This window comes from Canis lupus, chromosome 4, assembly GCF_048164855.1.
Source record: "Canis lupus baileyi chromosome 4, mCanLup2.hap1, whole genome shotgun sequence".
NCBI classification, from domain to species: domain Eukaryota; kingdom Metazoa; phylum Chordata; class Mammalia; order Carnivora; family Canidae; genus Canis; species Canis lupus.
In genome coordinates this window covers 22,821,144-22,839,282 of record NC_132841.1, presented here as the reverse complement: position 1 = coordinate 22,839,282, position 18,139 = coordinate 22,821,144, and the positions used below count along the sequence as shown (strand labels likewise).

The 18,139-nt window shown below is 54.4% G+C and overlaps 1 protein-coding gene across 3 annotated transcripts in view; it reads right to left on the bottom strand.

Moving 5' to 3' along the window:
- Positions 1-18,139, bottom strand: part of SLC29A3 (solute carrier family 29 member 3) — a 40,610-nt gene that overhangs the window by 14,164 nt on the left and 8,307 nt on the right. For all 3 annotated transcript variants that reach the window (XM_072823481.1, XM_072823482.1, XM_072823483.1), the window contains exon 3: positions 3,681-3,763. In XM_072823481.1, coding sequence (XP_072679582.1) covers positions 3,681-3,763 — 83 coding nt within the window. The remainder of the gene's footprint in view (positions 1-3,680; positions 3,764-18,139) is intronic.

The following is an 18,139-nucleotide window of genomic DNA, read 5'->3' as shown; positions in this document are numbered from 1 at the left end:
CGCTTGTCACAACAAGGTAATTAGTTGCCCTATAGGAAGGTTGCTTCGAAGAGAGCTGGGGGTGGAGACTTCTCACCCAGCACCCTCAGGACGGGCAGTGGAGGGCAGAGTGGGAGGTGAGGAGGTAAAAGCCGAAGGCGGGACAGGAGCAATGCAGTCCCCAGCTCTGCTCTGCTGCCCCCACAGGTCCCTTACCTGCACAGGCCTCTTCCTTGCCTGCAAATTACCTGCTACATGACCCGTTCTCCACCTGAGTCTCATCCCTGGGCCCCAGACTCCCAGGGATCTTGCCTGGGGCTATCTTCAATGCCCATAAAGCTTTATGAAATGTGCTGCATGAAGCCCACCCCACATGCAGTAACGGGGGCACGCTGGCATCACTCTGCTTCCTCCATCTGGGCCAGGAGAGTGGTCCAGGGGGCAACGATGCTGTTAGGATTGCAGAGAAAGTCTAGATGAGGGCTGCCCTGGTGTCAGTGGTTCTACTCTGGGCCAGGGGATGGCCGAGAAGACTGCTACAGCCCCAGGACTCTGGGGCAGGCCACACTAATGTAAGATTCTGGGAGATAACTGCAGCTCCCCACCCCCTTGCTCATGAGGGCTCAGGACCCCAGGGAACTGATTTCTTCATAAGTCTCTCAAATGTAAATCCTCCTCATAAGTATTTATGATGCTACAGATTTAACATAATAAAACACTTGGAGATTATGGATGAGCCAGTCAGAGAAAGCCAGGGTTCTCCAGGAGGGGAAAAAAAGGAGACATTTCGATCTCACACATTAAATAAAAAACAGCTTAGCCCCAAACCATCTTCCCACAACCCAGAAACAGACGGAGGCCTGCAAGCATCCCCCACGTTGCCTTCGCCCCTCTCCTATAGGCAACAGAGAGTAAGGGGAGGCTGGCAGGGGGTTGGACCTTCTGGACGATGCCCTATAATGCTGAACCTTCAAAGCCAGCAACCTGCCTGACCCAGGGAGGGTGGCGGTCCACTGCCCCCACTGCAGACAGACCTAGACCTTCTTTACCATCTCCTTCCTTCTAGCTGCCTGGAAGCCAGGGCAGAGCCCTCCCAGAAGACCCTAAGGTGTGGCTATGGTTGCAAGTGACCTGTCTAGAGGTTCCAAGTACAAGTGTGGGGTGAGGAGGGTCCCTGTTCCCATCCGACTTCACCCTGTTAGTGGCTATGGGACCTCCATGAGCCTATCTTCCCATCTGTAAAACGAGATAACAAGTTTGCTGCTCTCCGGCTGTTGTGAGGATTAAAGGAGACAATGCTCTAGGGGGTGCGAGCACTCAGAAGTGCTAACTTCCTGTCCTGTGGGTAGACCTTCCCTGCCACGCCTGACCCCTGTCCCAGACTGGCTTCTGGCCTGCTGGATCTCATGACCACAGGGGAGGCACACCACCAGCCTGGACTGCCCCTCACTGGTCCTGTGGTCTTGGGTGTAGCTCCTAACCTCTGCCTGGAAAGTGGCTAATGTCATAGCTTCCCTCTCAGGTTACTGTGTGTCACCAGGGATCACCTTTCATTACAGTTCAGACAATGATTCCAGATCTAGAAGGGGGTGAGGGCTCTCATCTATAGGAGCCTGGGCTATTCTCGCTAGACAAACCCGCATCCCTAGGCCAGCCAGCTGAGTGGACAGAGAGGATCATGAGAGAGCCCTGGAAAGGACGAGTAGCGAGAGACCAAGGAGCTTGCCCCCACCATGGCTGTCACCCCCTTTTCTTTGTCCTCCTCCCCTTGTGTCCCCTTCCCTTCTTCCTGCCTTCTCTCCTGCAGCTCTTCCCTCCAGGGACTGGCAGTGCTACAAGAACACTTGGCCCTGCTCTGAGCTCCATTCCTCCGCTCAGTCCTCCTTGGGGGAGGGGGTTGTCCTCTGGAGGCTGCACCCCATCTCTGAGAACACTGAGCGTAGTCCTCTGTGCCAGGGGAAGGCACGAGGAGGCAGGTTAAGGGTCAATTGGTTTATGATTGGGGTTGCCAGGCCCTCAGGCCATCTACACCCCATCCTGCTTTTCACACGCTGGTTTTAAAATGGGTGCAAATTCTTGGACTCTCCTTCCATTGACAGGCAGGTCTATGTCCCCTTGAAAGCAGGTGGGCTTGGTGAGTGCTTGACCTGCTGAGTACGGCATAAGTGACACCATGTGGCTGCAGAGACTAAGTCACAAAACCCATGTAGCTCCTGCCTTGCTCTCTTGGAGCATTTGCTCTCCAGCCACAACACGACATGTCCTACTACCTGAGGCCAACGTGCAAGAGCCCATGGGGAGGGGAAGGGAGGAGAGAGGAGAAGAGAGGAGATGGAGACAGGTGCCTGAGGGGACCCAGCAGCTTCCAGCCCGGCTGTCTGCTAGCACATAAGGGACACTATGCCAGAGCTGCCAACTGATGCGGCCCAGATCACGACAGACACTAATTACGGTTGGTGTTTTACACCACTACGCTTTGGGATCATTTGAACACGACAGATAACTTCAACAGCCCCAGAGCATAACACGTTTGGAAGGACAGGTCTATTGAGGCTTAGCACACGTGAGGCCCATGTGCCGCCCTCTCCCCTCCTAGGCTCAGAGCAGCCATGGCCAGGCCAATTAATCGCAGCAGCACACTCCCCCACACCCCCTCGGAATCCTGTTCAACCAGAGACCCAGGCTGGCACTACAAAGTTAGCAGAGTTGGGTAAGACTGATTTGCCATCAGGGACCTAAGCTTTCAGGCGGCTGTGCCCAGAGAAGCCCAGGTTCCTGGTGGCAGCTTAGAGGAAATCTGGGCAAAGCAGCTAGGGCTGTTGCTCCTGCAAACCTCAGCTGAGAACAGATGGTAACAGTCCCCGAGCGGGGTCTCAGGGTCATGCTCGCTCGCCTGGCTGTCCCCCACATCATTGCTTCTTCCACAGTGCAACCACGGGACTCCCTCCCCGCTCACCTCTAACACGGCATCAGAAAGGTCCCCACTGAGCCTCTGTGAGCGGTTCCCACATGAGCTGGTGGCCCATTCCCATAGAGTGGGAGCCAAAATCATGAGGTGCCAGGCTCTTAACTTCCAATTGCTCTCAGGAACGCTTGGCGGGGTGCCTGGGTGGCTCAGTCGGTTAAGCGTCTGACTCTTGATTTCAGCTCAGGTCATGATCTCAGGGTCATGGGATCGAGCCCTGAGTTGGGCTGTGTGCTGGGGGTGGAGTCTGCTTGTCTCTTTTCCCTCTGCTCCTCCCCCTGGTTCTCCCCACCCCCAACTCTATAATAAATAATTTTTAAAGATCTTTAAAAAAAGAAAGAAATGCTTGGAAGACCTGCCTCCACAGGCCCTGCCCCCCGCGCCTGCCCAGCCATCCACATGCTGGCATCTGGCCACACCGTCGATAGCCCAGGCAGCTGGTGACAGACAGGCTCCCAAGATGGGAAAGGAGGAAGAGCTGGGTCCCCACATGCCTCCTGCTGGCTGCTGACAGCATCCTAGCCTGTGTCTGGGAAGCGAAAGTCCAGCTCCCTGGCTGGGCTCCCACAGGGAAGGGCCCCAGGTGGCAGGTCTGACTTCTCAGCCTTTGCTGCCTGCCTCCCACTTGGGTGCCTGCCCTTGGAGCATGAAGAAAAGCAGCAGCCAAGAAGGAGAGGCGAGTGGAGATGGCTGGAGGGAAGGCACGGGGCCTGGCCCAGAAAGGAACATGGCCTACCTGTTGACGAGCAGGAAGTTCGCCATGAGGCACAGCACGGAGGAGACGGTGGAGGCAACAGTCAGGTAGCTCTCAAAGTAGTTCTGCAAGCACAGAAGTGAGGGGGCTGCTGATGTCACTGGGGACAGCCGGGAGGGCCCCCCTTGAGAGCAGAGACAGGGCCCTTCCCAGGGGTCTTCAGAAACCTATGAGTGATGGATGATAGGTCTACCCCAAGATGGCATGGTCCCACCCCATCATGACCCAAGACCACTTACTCAGTCACTGAACCGACACTAATACAAGCTGTGTGAAGTGCTGGGGACATAAGTTAGGATAAGACGCTGTCCCCACCCCCAGAGAGGCTGCCTGCGGCTCTGCAGCCCGTGCTCCCACCTATTCTATCTGTCCTACCCACAGAGGAGCCAACGGGGACAGGACTCAGCCGCGAGCATGTGCACACAGAACAATTGTGCCCTACCAGCCTTCTTTGCCTACCACCCAATTTCAATTATCCAAATGCATTTTGTTAGGTCCCAACCACATTCTCGCATTCTTGCAACCAAGGGAGGCCTCTTAGCAATCCACCAACCCTGATGCCCACAGGGTAGAAACTTTGTTCCGACTCTGGATTCGCCCCCTCAATAGAGATGCTACCCAAAGTCAAAGCCACTTTGGGAAATGGCTCCTAGACTGGCCAAGAGGAGGAAAAAGGGGCATTTTTCTGGAAGCAGTAGTAGGGTTTTCTAGACAAAGCATGCATGAGACCATATGATAAGGAGCTCCTGATTACAACGTGCTAGAACTTATAGCTAAAGATGCTGTATGGCAACTGTACATGGCTCTCAAAACTCAGAGAACTGTCCACTCCTTAGGGTAGATTTTACCATGTATTCGTTGTTCCTCGTGTATCTTTTTTTTTCTTTTTTTTTTTTAGGTTTTTAAAAATTTATTTCTTCATGATAGACACAGAGAGAAAGACAGAGACATAAGGCAGAGGGAGAAGCAGGCTCCATGCAGGGAGCCCGATGTGGGACTCGATCCCAGGACCTCGGGATCACACCCTGAGCTGAAGGCAGATGTTCAACCACTGAGCCACCCAGGTGCCCCTCAATATACCTGTCTTAAAAAAATCAGAAAGGGCTGATGACATAACTTGGCTTTGGTCATTGTATGTCAAGCCATGAACCCCAGCTTGGTGATGACCACGGGTTCTACGCCGTGAAAACAGATCACGTGTATTAAGCATTTCCTGCGTGCCAAATACAAGGGCTTTGTACTAAGTATATTGTTTCCTCTGAAAAATAAAAAAGCAGCTGTGAGTATTCAACTCTGGAAAGCTCACAAAATTAGACTTAACTGAGGCAATATTTTGAGTCACAAATGTGCCAAGTGCAAGGGACAATGTGTGGAAAAAAAAAAAAAACCCTCACCAATGTGCAGAGAACTGTGGCCGTTGTAGGGATCGCTACAGAGAATGAGACAGGCTTCCTGCCTGCTAAGAAGGAAGCATCCCACTGGGAGAGTAAGATAGAGTGTGAAGGCATTTTCATCTCAAAACACCACAGGAAAAGATGTAAGAATTCTATGGGTTGGTTTCCCCCACCCCCCAAATCAGAGGTAGGAGTGGTGAGTTCTAGAAGGGGTTCTGGGTGGGTTCTGGGTGGGGGAGTGGGACCAGGGCAGGCGGACTTTGTGAGAGAATGGGAAGGAGTAGGGGTTTGGGGAAAGGTCCCAGAGGAGGTAGGGCCTGAGTGAGAGCTTGAAACGGAGGGTCAGCTCTGCCCTTTCTGGGAGAGTCTGATTGTGACATGGAGCCCGAGAGAAAGATATCAGAGTGAGCTCCTTCTGGCCTGACAATGATTGTTCCACGCTCCCTTTCCAAGCCTGCACGGTGCTTCGTGGTCTTTGAAATCTGCACCCTGAATATGAGGTGGTGGTGGTCTTGCAATTAAAATGGTAATCACAGCGAATGCGGTCCATCAACCATGAGCCTTAGAAATAGGCTTCCTCCTTTGAGATGCCACCTCATTGTTCCTGCCCTGATGGGCTCAGTAGAGCCTGGACTGGACCGAGGCACTCAGTCAATTACGTCCTGACACAGTGGCTGAGCCGACGTGAGGCCAGGCAGGCGGCAGGCGGGAGCCAGGGAGAAAGGCCCCGAGGGAGAGACAGCCGCAGGTGGGGGCCAACCCGGACGTCCCCAGACCCAAGCCCCCCGATGAGGTTCCCTTCACTCTGTGGCTGCTCATTCCGTGGCACATCTCCAAACGCCCATCGCATGGGATGCAGGATCTCCTGTCTTTGTTTCTTCGAGCAGGCTCAGGTTCCCTGAACATTTTAGGAATGGGGATTTTCTATGTTCTGGTTTGTTGATATTTAAGCGGATAATAAGCCTTTTAATGTTGGAAAGCATTTTAAATATTGACAACTGAGTAAGGCCCTGACTCGCTTTCTGTTGATGGAGCCCATTCTCTAGGCTTTACCAAGAGCACGCAGGAGGGGCGGAATGGACTGGACCCCGGGCTGTTTTTCTACTGGTACAGATGGGGGGAGCTGTGAGTGGCTGCGTAGGCTGACTCAGCACACCCCGTGGAGCTCTTCTTTTATTTCTTTCTTATTATTTTTTTAATTTAGTTCCTGATATAAACATGTGGAGGAGTTTTACTTATTGTAAATAGAGTTCTAGCAAAATGTGGTGGGCAGACTCCCTAAGTGGCCCCATAGTCCCGGCCTCCTGTGCTCATGCCGTGGTATGTGAGCCCCTCTGCTAAGTGTGGGTGGGAACCTGTGACTTGCTTCTAACCAAAAGAATACAGCAAAGGGATGGACAGACGCGGTTATGCGTACAGGATAACGTCACATGAGATTGGAAGCACTTGTCCTACTGGACTCTTTTTTTTTTTCTTTTCTCCCTTGATGGGTCAGAGGATCCAAGTGGCCATGCTGGGGAACCTCCAAGTGGCAAGAACTGCAGGTGACCTCCTAGTTGCTCAGAGAGGTTTCTGGCCAACACCCAGCAAGAAACAGAAGCTCTCCATCCTATGACTGCAAGGAATTGGATTCTCTCTCTCTCTCTCTCTCTTTTTTAAATAACTTTTTATTTATTCATGAGACACAGAGAGAGTGAGGCAGAGACATAGGCAGAGGGAGAAGCAGGTTCCCCACAGGGAGCCCAATGTGGGACTTGATCCCAGGACCCCGGGATCACACCCTGAGCCAAAGGCAAACACTCAACCGCTGAGCCACCCAGGTGCCCCAAGGAATTGGATTTGCCAACAGCCCAAGTAAGTCTGGAGATGATCCTTCTCCAACCGAGCCTCGGGTGAGACTGCAGCCCCAGCTAAGCCCTTGGGCCAAGGATTCCATCAAGCAGTGCCCAGACTCCTGGCCCACAGGCCCTACGAGATAATAAATGTGTTGTTTTAAGCCACTGAAGTTTGCAGTATCTTGTTATGCAGCAACGTGTTCCTAATGAACGAGGGCTTTGGATAGCTGAGTTTCCCACTATTCAGAGTTTTTCTGAATATTGCTGCCTTCTTGTTGTAGTTTAAATTTAGTTTCTTGATGAAAACAGGGATAGCTGACCGTGATCTTGCCAGACACAAAGACCAATATATCTGCCTGCGAGGTCAACAAAGGTTATGCTTGTGGACATCGGTCCCCTTGGCCTTCCTGCATCAAATCCTTTGCTGAAATTAGGCTCATTTTTGCAAGTGGCATGTGTGATTCCAAGAAACAGGACTTAGCTTACATGCCACCCCACATCTGCTCACCTTGCCTGCCCCTTGAGCCGTCTGCCCTGCTACTCAGTCCCACGGTCATAAAGCCACTGCCACTGCTGCCCCCAGAGAAGGAGCTGACAGCTAAGGAGAGATGCCTGTGCCTGTACACTGCCCGGCCTGCCCCTGAGAAGCACTGGTTCCTGTTCCCTGGGTGACGGTGGGAGGGGTCTGGGGACACTCTGAAGTAGGGTGGTGGGGGGAGGAGGGAGGAAGCCCTATGAGTTAGGCTTTGACTGAGAGGCAGGAAATGGGAAGGAGACAAGAGATAAACTTCTTGATTTTCTTTTCCCCAAACCGACTGGTCTAACATGTGGTGGCCTCGTGTGGCTTCTCTGGATTCATGCTGGGTGCCTGAGCAACCAGCTGTGTTTTGTTATCAGGCCATATTTGCTCTTTCCCATCCCCGCCTCACTTCCCTTTTTCCTCACTCTTGCTTCCCTAGGACCGTGCACCCTGAGATGGCATTCACACAAGACAGGTGGCCTCGGGCTCCTTCCTGGAAGGCCCTACCTTCCATCCTGGATTATGCCCTTTGCAGACCTGCAGCTGGCATTTCCTTCCTGGGTTCATCTCGTTCACCCGCAAGGGATGTTGGGGCCACTGTCTCCTATTTTACTCCAGGAAATGTAAAAACTTGGAATATTGGTTCAAACACATTGGTAACAGTCCTGCCTCCTCCAAAGGAATCTGTCCTCTCCATCCCACAGGGTGATCTTATGTCATGTGATGTTTGGGGATAATTCACGACATAGTTCACCTGCACTTGGGGCTGATTCCTAGGAGCAACCTCAAAAGTCTCTGTTGTTATTTATCACACCAGGTGCCCCACCACATGATCGATGAACGTGGCTTCCACCTCCAGAAGTGAACCCAAAGACCGCAAAGCCAGCGTCAGCCACGTAGGAGTGGAGGGATGAGGAGAGCACCGGGGCAGTGACACTGGGCCACCTCAGGTGACAGCAGAGGCTGGGCTTTGCACACCCAGAGTGAACACCAATCCTGAAACTATGATATGAAGGAAGCCTGCACAGTTGTGCAACATGGCAGCCCTGTGTATACAGTCCATGGAAAACCAAGTCTTGCTTGTATGTGTAACGGGGGTCGGTTTAGGCCTCACGTTCTTACAGATAAGAGACTGCGTGATTCAGCAAGAAGGTAGGGCCACAACATGACTGGGAGCAGCAGGGCAGGACATCACGAGATGATGGGGCCTCCCTGAGCAGGGTTCTCTGCCTCAGCAGTCCGGAGACCCTGAAGCTGGTAATCCCACAGCCCTCAGCCCGGCTGGAGGCCGCTGCCCCTCCAGTCAGCAACCCGTTCCTTTGTTCACTGAAGATGCGGCCGCCAGTGTGCTCCGCACTGTGCCGGTGGCTTGGTGTATGCTCTCTGGGAGCACATACTTGGCACAATCCTACAAAGATCCTACAGTTTGAGTACAGTGCACACAAGGTATGGTGGGGGTGAGGGGAGGAGGGGCCCAGGGGGCTTCCCGCAGGAGGTGCTCTTGGACTACAACCTGGGAGGCTGGGGGAAGTTTGCCAGCTGCCTATGGAAGGTGGGGGTGGTGGGAGGGAGACAGCACTCTAAGAGGCAGGAACAGGGCAGCCCAGGTGGCTCAGCGGTTTAGTGCCGCCTGCAGCCCGGGGTGTGATCCTGGAGTCCCGGGATAGAGTCCCATGTCGGGCTCCCTGCATGGAGCCTGCTTCTCCCTCTGCCTGTGTCTCTGCCTCTCTCTCTCTCTCCCCTCTCTCTCTCCCCGTGTCTCACATGAATAAATAAATAAAATCTTAAAAAAAAAAAAAAGAGGCAGGAACAGCATGTGCAAAGGCATGGATGCTTCTTTGCAAACCTGCCCCTTGGGCCAGAGTGCCTTTGTGACAGGGCCAAGTGCCCCTGAGGCCTTCCTCAGCATTGACAGAAATCTGTGGAGCTGTGACAAAACTGTGCTGTGCATAATGCCTAGACGTCCTGGGAGAGCTGGCCATGGAGCCACGGCACCCACCCTTCTCTTTTAGGATGCTGATGGGTGACGGTGGCCGCGTCAGTCCCCTTATGAATCCACCATCCCAATGGCAGGTGAGGCCCAGCTGAGGACAAAAGATATATCTCATCTAAGCTCCCTGTACTCAACCATCTCCCTGCACGCTGCCATCGGCTGGGGCTCGGGCGAGGCTCAGCACACTGGCAGCGGGGACACCAAAGTCATCCTTGGCATGGGCAGGTAAGCCTCGCAGAGCACCAGGTAACTGCCAGTGAACAAAACCGCTCATGCGTGGCCTGCACAGACCCCACAACCCCTCTGCTCTTAATGCAGCCTATAAGCGCAAGACCAAACTGGGTTTGCTCCCATTTTACAGATAAGGAGCCTGAGGCTAATAGAGGCACCTACCTGGCCAGTGCTGGTGGCAGATTTTCTGTTGGGGGGGTGGGAATGGGAGGGTCATTTGGTTGCTCTAGGTGAGGTGGCCTGCCTCACAGATGCACAGGCCTGAATGCTGGCCCTGGGATTGCGACACGTCACCGGGACGCCCCAGAGGCCAGCGCTGGCAGCCCATGTGCCTTCCCAGCAGTAAGCAGGAATCAGCTTGCAGAGTCTGAGGTTCCATCAGGTCGGCGTTCTCCCACTGTCCCAGGCCTTAAACACGGGTGACCTGCCCAAGCCAGCAAGCAAACGACGGGGTCTCCTTTCTCTCCCCTCTGCGGTTAATTCTCTTCTCCTCCAACCCCACAGTCCATTCCCCAGGCCATTTCCACAGGGCTGCGGCTCTGAGCAGAGTTAAAAGGAAAAAGATTCGGAGAAGAGCCCCGGCTTCTGTCAGCCACCCGAAATGGATGGACACGGTCTGCTGACGAGCACAGAGCATGCTCCAGAGGCCATTAGAGTCTGGAAGAGCCAGGCAGGCTTCCAGCTTCTCCCCTGACCTGTGCCAACCCCAGCACAGCCCGGGCCCCCAGGCCGAGTACAAGTGGGGCTCAGAACCCCGACCCTAGGGTGCCGGGCGGGTATGGGGGAGCCGCTCTGGCCTGTTGTGCCGGAGATGAGAAACGCACGTTCATCTGTCACGCCCTGGCCGGGGCTTGCGAACACCAGCAAAGGGGAGAGCCGCTCTTCAAACACAATTTAAAAACCCACCAGAGCCAGCTGGCCAGATGTGAGGCCCATTTTACGAGGGGGAACATTTCCCCACCTCCGCCACGCTGAGAAGCTCTGTGCTAAGCATCTCTTCTGGAAGAATCTAATTCTGGGCTCAGAGGCCAGGTAAAGAGGTTTCTTCGGGCAGGGAGGCCCCGAAATGAGCCTGTTTATCTCTGGCAGGCCCTGGTTAAGCTGCTTCTCCCCGAATGCTATTTGGGCACTTTGAAATAAGTGCAGCAAATTAGTCACGAGCTGCGGCAGACTAACTTGGTGCCCGGCCGCCGGCGGCTCGGAGGCCGCCTCGTGCAGCCCCCACCTCAAGAGCACGGCGGCAGAGGCAGCTGGCTCCTGCAGGGGCGAGAAAAAGCGATTCGGGCCCGGGGGTGGCAGCTCGAGGCAGCAAAGCGTTACCTGGATCACAGGGGCATGAAATTAGCAGCAGCAAGCTGGCTGGAGCCCAGAATAGTTTGCCGCTGCACACTTGCTGTCTTCGGATAGCCCAGCTCTACGGCCTGGGATGTGGCAAGGAGGCGCCCTTGCCTTGGCATCGGCCAGGAAGTGAGCAGAAGGCAGGTGTCCCCAAGGGATGCAGCGGGCATCCTGTCTGTGGGCTCCCCATGTTCAGGGCACAGGCCCAGGAAAGCCAACGGGGGCATGGATGAGCTGGGAGGGCTAGCTGGGCAATGCCTGTTCCAGGGCCCACCCAGGTGAGGGACACAGGAGCCCAGGTCCACCAAGGTGTGATAGGTGGCCAGGGGCCCAAGGGGAGAGCAAAGCCAGGTCAGAATCAGACAGGTAGATGATAAAGATGCTGGCCAGATAGACCCAGCCACCTGGTGGGGCCCCCCATCAGACCTGTATGCACAGCTCTAGGCTCTAACATCACCACTGATGCTCGGCGGCCTTGTGGGCCATCTCCAGGCCCCAGCTCCCTGGGGCCACTATAAATCTTGCTCTTTAATGGCCCAGAGGCCCTTCTTAGCCCGCAATCCTTTTTTACATCTCCCTGGAATCCTGCCAGAAGATAAGCAGAGCTGCTGAGATTTTCTGGAATGAGCCTCCCTACTCTCCTCTGCCTCTGTGCAGAGCCCCTAGAGGACAGCTTCTCTCCCCCACCTTCTACGACTTCTAGGAGACTTGCACCATGAATGCTCACCTTCCCTGTCTGCATTTTCTCTCTCTCCTTCACTGCTGGGCCTTCCTTCTTGCCTGGTTAACGGAAAAAAGCCTCTCTGACTTCATGTCTTTTAGCCACAAGGCCCCTCCTCCCCTTTGCCCCAAATTCCCTAGACAGGCAGCCTGTGCCCTCATTCCTAATGCCTTACTCCCTCCCAGGCTGCTCTGGGGGAAGACTCTTTCAAAGGGGTCTCTTTGAAGCCCACCCATAAGCAGCCCACCTGACACAACATACCACCCCAGCTATAAGGGGCTGAAGAGTATTCCCCCAAATGTACGTCTCCCCAGAACCTCTGAATGTGACTTTATCTGGAGATAGAGTCTTTGCGGACATAATTGGTTAAGATGATGTTCATACGGGATCAAGGTGAGCCCCAACTGCGAGGACTGGTGTCCTCATGGACAGGAGATGGCACACAGATGGAGGCGGGGAGAGGGCCATGTGAACAAAGGCAAAGAGACCAGAAGTACACTGCCACGACCCAAGACTGCTGGGAGCCCCCAGAACCTGGAAGAGGCAAGCAAGCTTCTTCCTAGAGTCTTTGGGGCAGATGGACCCTGCTGGCCTCTTTGTTTGGAGCTTCTGGCCACCAGAACTGAGAGAATAAAATCCTTCCAGGTCTGGGCGCCTCCTCAGGGCACCCACACCCTCCCTCCCAGACTCTGGGACTCCCAGGCTGCCCCTCCTGCCCCTCCTCCTCCTCCCTCCACCTGTGCACTCTGCCACCAGAGACACCTCCTGAGCCCCACTCTGAGTTCCCTGTCCCTGTGCCACACTTCTGCCTTGGGAAGCTCACCTTTCCTGGCTTCCACAAGCCCTGTGCCTACATCTGTCCCTCCCTCCAGAATAATTTTCACTGCCTACCACTCATCCTCCCCAAGTGGCCCACAGAGCCCCAGGTGTAAGCTCCCCCATCAAAGGCCTTGGAGAGCATCTTCAGGAGCACCCCATGCCACCTGTCCCTAGGCTCCAGGGTCTGCCCTTCTCAGTGCTCCTGCTCCAAGTTTCTCTGCTTTCCTTCACCCTCTCCCCAGGTCGGTCACTTGCTGGTCCCCACATCCCTAGCCAAGGACAGTGGCTCATGCTCCCATCTCCGAGAACTCCCCTCCCTAGTGTCCCACCACTCAAGCTCCTCCTTGGGCCTGGCCACCCCCTGCCTCCCTGACTCCAAGCCATGCTCACGGGTCTGGTCCTTGGCTGCTTCTGCTGTTTAGCTCCAGAGCCTTGGAGCTCAGCCCTCCTTCGGCTCCTCAATGCACTGTTCCCCCTTCCTTGACCCCCTTGTTCCGGGATGCTCCAGTCTGGTTAAATGGTGGGGGGGGCATGTGAGGTGAGGGAAGCCAGGAGGGGAGACTACAGATGGTGTCAGATGGAGGGGAGGGGTAGCAGGCCAAGGAGGGGTGCTTGTCTCAGAAGGAACTGGGGAGCCACGGAGGAAGGCTTCTGAACAGCACTGGTATGCTCAGTGCCGGGCACAGGGGGGTGGCCTGGCCGGAGAGGGTAGAAGGATTGACGGGAGGCAGCAGGTGACAGTGACTACACATTGATCCATCCATCTCTTTGCTCAAGGAACAGTAAAGGCAACTGATGTGCTAAAGCCCGTTCACTTACTCAACAGCAACGGCTGAGCACCTTACAAGTGCCAACATGTGCTAGAGGCTGGGACCCCTCGGGGCTCTAGTGAGGGAGGTAGGAAAAGGAGTAAACACAAGTGAAGAAAAAAAAAGACTGCAAGTTACAGTAAATGCGATGAAAAGAAAAACCAAGTAAGGAGCTCTACAGAGCCTAGTGGGGGGCCTGATGTTGGTGAGGGTGGTAAGAGGCCACCTCTTTTTTTTTTTTTTAAGAGGCCACCTCTTGAAGGAGCTATGTTTAGACCCGAGGATAAGCTATGTGAGGGGTGAAGGGAAAAGCATTCTGGACAGAGGGAACAGCATATGGCTAGCCCCAAGGCAGGAGTGGGTGTGGTGTGTTTGAGCACCTGACAAAGCAGGCTGATCCTGGATTGAGGGAGTCAGGGAGAGATTGGGGCGGCCAGGCTGGAGGCCAGGGGAGGCCAGGGCAGGCTGGGGAAAACAGGCTGGCGTGGGAGTTTCAATCTTATTCTAAATGCAATGGGGAGGCACTGCAGGATCCCTGGGCAGCTGAGAAACTTGGTCCAGGTGCACAGTCACTGAGCCCTCCCCGCGCTTTGCTGTTCTGAGTGCCTCTCATGTATTTGCCCCCTTGATGCTTACAGCACCTCTGCCAGGGACGAGTCCTGTTACAAATAGGAAATGGTTCAGAGACATGAGGCACTTGTCCAGTCACACAGCTCCAGCAGTGTCTTCAGCACTTGTCCCTTTATCTGGTGCAGCAGATGGCCTCTCCACTTAATATATTAAAGAGACCACCTCTGTAGCCTGCATGGTGACTCTATTGCAGGGGACAACCTGGGGCCACAGAGAAGAGAACTGGAGGCACTTGAGACATTTAGGGAGGTGGAATCACAAAACCAGCTGACAGACTGAGCACGGGGTGGGAGGACAGAGCAAAACAAAGTGGTACCCCAAAGTTTCAGGTGTGACCGACTTGCTATAAGCAGGGTGTGCAGCTGACTGGGCGGTGGAGGGCATCTGCTTCCGTGTAACCTGAATATGCCAGTAAAACAACCTGACCAGGAAGGATCCCAAAGCCCTGAGTGTGGGGACCACGTCCCAATCCTGGGAGGAGGATCCTCCTCCTGTTCCCTCTCCTCTCCAGGCCAGCACCAGACAGGCCTTCCACAAACGCTTCTAGATTAATTCACCATTCTGCACATACTGATGGGGCTCAACAGATATTCTAGGCACATGGGATTCAGCCCAAGTTCCCGCTTTCATGGAACGGATGGTCTGGTCAGCGTGACGGTCGGCAAATGCACACACAAATAAATAAATAAATGATGTGCCAGGCGGTGATCAGTGTTCCAAACAGAAATCCTGCAGGGAAGGTACCCTTATACCAGATCTCGGAACACCCGTGGGGAAGACCTGTGAGGGAGCGTCTAGTCCAGGCAGGGGTCAGCAATTGACTGCCCACCTGCGTCCCCCACCCCCTGCCCGCCCAGGGCCAAATCTGCCTGCCTCCATTTTTATAAATACTAGAAACTGGTTGGGCCCATTTGCTTATGGATTATCTGTGGTGCAGAGCAGGGTCTCTGCAAAAAGGGATCACGTGGCCCACAAAGCCTCAACTACACACCATCTGGCCATTTGCAGAAAAAAGTGTGCCAACCTCCACCTAGTTTCTTACATAAGGAAAGAGAGCTGTAAGTCACTCAGCAAATTTGAAACATGGTAAGAAACAGAACCAGCTCTCCTGAACCTCAGGTCCTTCTACCACTGAAGGTGAGTGTGGGACATGGAAATGTCACTTCTGCCAGCCCTTCCGCCTCCCTCGTCCAACAAGCCTCCCCCAGGCTCCCCGACAAGGCAAGCTGGCCTTTGATTTGCATCTTTTCTGCACGCTGGAACCTCAGGAACCAGGGCAATGGCTCAGTAGCAGTTAGAGGGAGGGTGTCAAAGGACCAGGGAGCCCGTCGGTCCACAGGATCATGGCCTCTGAGGGCGGACAGCTGACTCAGAGCTCCGTCACTGCTGAGGCTCAGCCCAAACTGTGTCCTTCCTCTTCTGTAGCCTGCCCACATGGCCAGGGTGAGGAGGAGCAGGAGGCCTTCTGCACCTCCAGACTGCTCCAGAGCATCAGTTTCTCCATCAGGAAACTGGGGAGGATAGTACCGAACTCACCAGGTTACCCTGCAGATAAAGGTGGTAGATCCAAAGGTGGGCAGGCATGGACTTCATGGCAGGGATGTGAAGTCAGCGGGTCATTGCCAGTCTTCCAAGAAGACTCCCCATCTACCCACACACCCTTCGCTGGCAGGGGCGGCTTCTGCAGCCCCCAGAGGGCTGACATCTTCGGTGTCCCAGGGCTGAGAGCAGGGGACAGGGCCAAGGTGTGTGGCATGTGGGTAAAGAGGAGGTGGTCTAGTGGCTCTCCAAAGAAGGAGGCCCGCCCGGAAGAGGGAGCAGAGGGACTCCTGAGGAGACCTAGCCAGCACTTCCTTACCCAACATGCCTGCAGGGAGGCCGAAGCCACAGGCTCACAGGGTTGCTACAGTCCTCGGGTGTGTGTGAGTGCACACACAGAGGACCCCTAAGAGGCCGGCTAGGACTACCCCCCCCCCCCAGACCTTCCCAGATGATGATCCCTGTAACGAAGGCACCCGGCAAAGACCAGGATCTGGCTCTGCTCTCTGGATACACTTGATGATCAATCATGTTAAGGAGACATTTGAGCACTTAAGGCCCAGGCCATGTTCTAATTTGTCGAGGAAATCGCCTCTGGATTCCAAGGACGAGTGCGGGAGGAAATAAAATCGAAGGCAGAGGGGGTGGGGTGGGGAGCGATCGATAACCCAGGGGGGCCAGGGAGCAAGGCGCGGGTAGGGAGCGGAGGCCGTGAGCACGCACAGAGAAAATAAAAAGAGAATTTGAGAAGTCCAGGCCACCGAAGGCGTGACTGACAGTGTTTTAAGTCGGGCTTTTTCTCTCCCTCTGCAGGATGCAGCAAGAGCTAAAAACAGAAGAAAAAGCCATCACAGGTATATTTACTGGGAATAGCATACTGGCTGGGTCTGCAGTTAGAATCAGAGGGTGGACAAGGGAATAAAAAAAAATGACTTACTTTTGGTTCTAATTTTTAAAAATGGTTTAGAGCAGCCATCCTGCTAGCCCAAGCCACTGGGCAGCTGCGGGGAGGGACCTGCCCTCTCTGCCCGGCGGCTGCTCACCCATGCCCTGCGTGCGAAGCCTGGGGCCCCGTTCCCTCCTGCCTCACCCCCAGACTGTCTCCCCTTCTGGGATGACAGGGCTCAGACCAAATCCTGCCTTGATATACTTTTGTGGGGGCAGGGGGTGTTTTAGCACCCTTCTTTGGAATTCTGCTCTTCAAGAGAAGATTGCCAAATGAAGTCCACAGAGCATTTCTTCCATTTGGAGGGATGAAGTTGCACTAAGACTGGCCTGCGGGAGCATCATGATCCACCTACACCCAGAATGGTGCAAGCTTCTGTGGCTTGCATGTGGCATGGAGAAGTGGTTCCCCAATACATCAGGAGCACCTAGTGACAGCAGCCCAGGCCCACCCCAGGGAGGAGGAGCCAGGGTGGTGGGATATGGGAATCTGGGCATTTATTTGCCAAGTGTTCTGGGAAACACGATGCAGATTCCGATACCTCTGGGTCACAGCCCCACTCTCACCTTCCTAGCTCCGTGCCATTAGCAGGTTCCTTAGCGCTTCCACCTTTCCTCCCTGTCAAATGAGGCAAAAATGCGTCCTCACGGCCGGCTGGCAGCAAATTGGTAGAACAGGGTCTTTTTTCTTTTCTTTTCTCTTTTCTTTTCTTTCTTTCCTTTCTTTTCTTTTCTTTCTTTTCTTTTTTTTCCTTCCTTCCTTCCTTCCTTCCTTCCTTCCTTCCTTCCTTCCTTCCTTCCTTCCTTCCTTCCTTCCTTCCTTCCTTCCTTCCTTTCTGATTTGGTTTATTTACCCATGAGACACAGCGAGAAAGAGGCAGAGACATAGGCAGAGGGAGAAGCAGGCTCCTCATGGGGAGCCCAACGTGGGACTTGATCCCGAGATTCCAGGATCACGCCCTGGGCTGAAGGCAGATGCTCAACCGCTGAGCTACCCAGGTGTCCCGAGCAGGGTTTTTCGAATGACAGGTTGCCACCCACTAAAGAATATGAAATCCATCTAATGGGTCACAACTCCAGTTCTGTTTCCTTTTATCTTGGCTGCCTTCTCTCCTATAGGTAAGGATGACTCCTCTGCATTCTCTCCTGCCCTACCCCCACCCCGTACCCGGCAGCCTCAGGGACCTCACTTGCCTCACTTTCTCGTTTCTCACACCCCCTCTCTACTGGGACACCCGTATGAGCACACACACACTGGCTGCTATTTCTCCTGAATAACAACTAAAACCAAGCCAGAAAATCCATACCCTTTCTGACCATCCTTCCCCGGAACTCCTGTCTGGCTCCTCTAGAGTAAGAGTTTGGAAGCTGCCTCAGTGTCCCTCTCCTATCCTCCAGCTAGGCTAGCAACCTCTGCACATGGTGAGGGCCTCCCCCCTCACCCAGTGACATCCCGAGCACTCTGCAGATGCTGCTGGGGTCCAGAGAGGAGCTCTGACAACTCACCCTGGAGGAAGTTCTCCCAGAGAACTCTCGTCATGTAGCCTCAGTCTACAGGGCGGGTGCTCTGGTGGGGGGCAGAGAATAGCTCCTCATGACCCCTATGCGGTAACCTCTCCCCTGGATCATGTGGCTGCATGTTGGCCTCACCTGGAGAACTTACACAT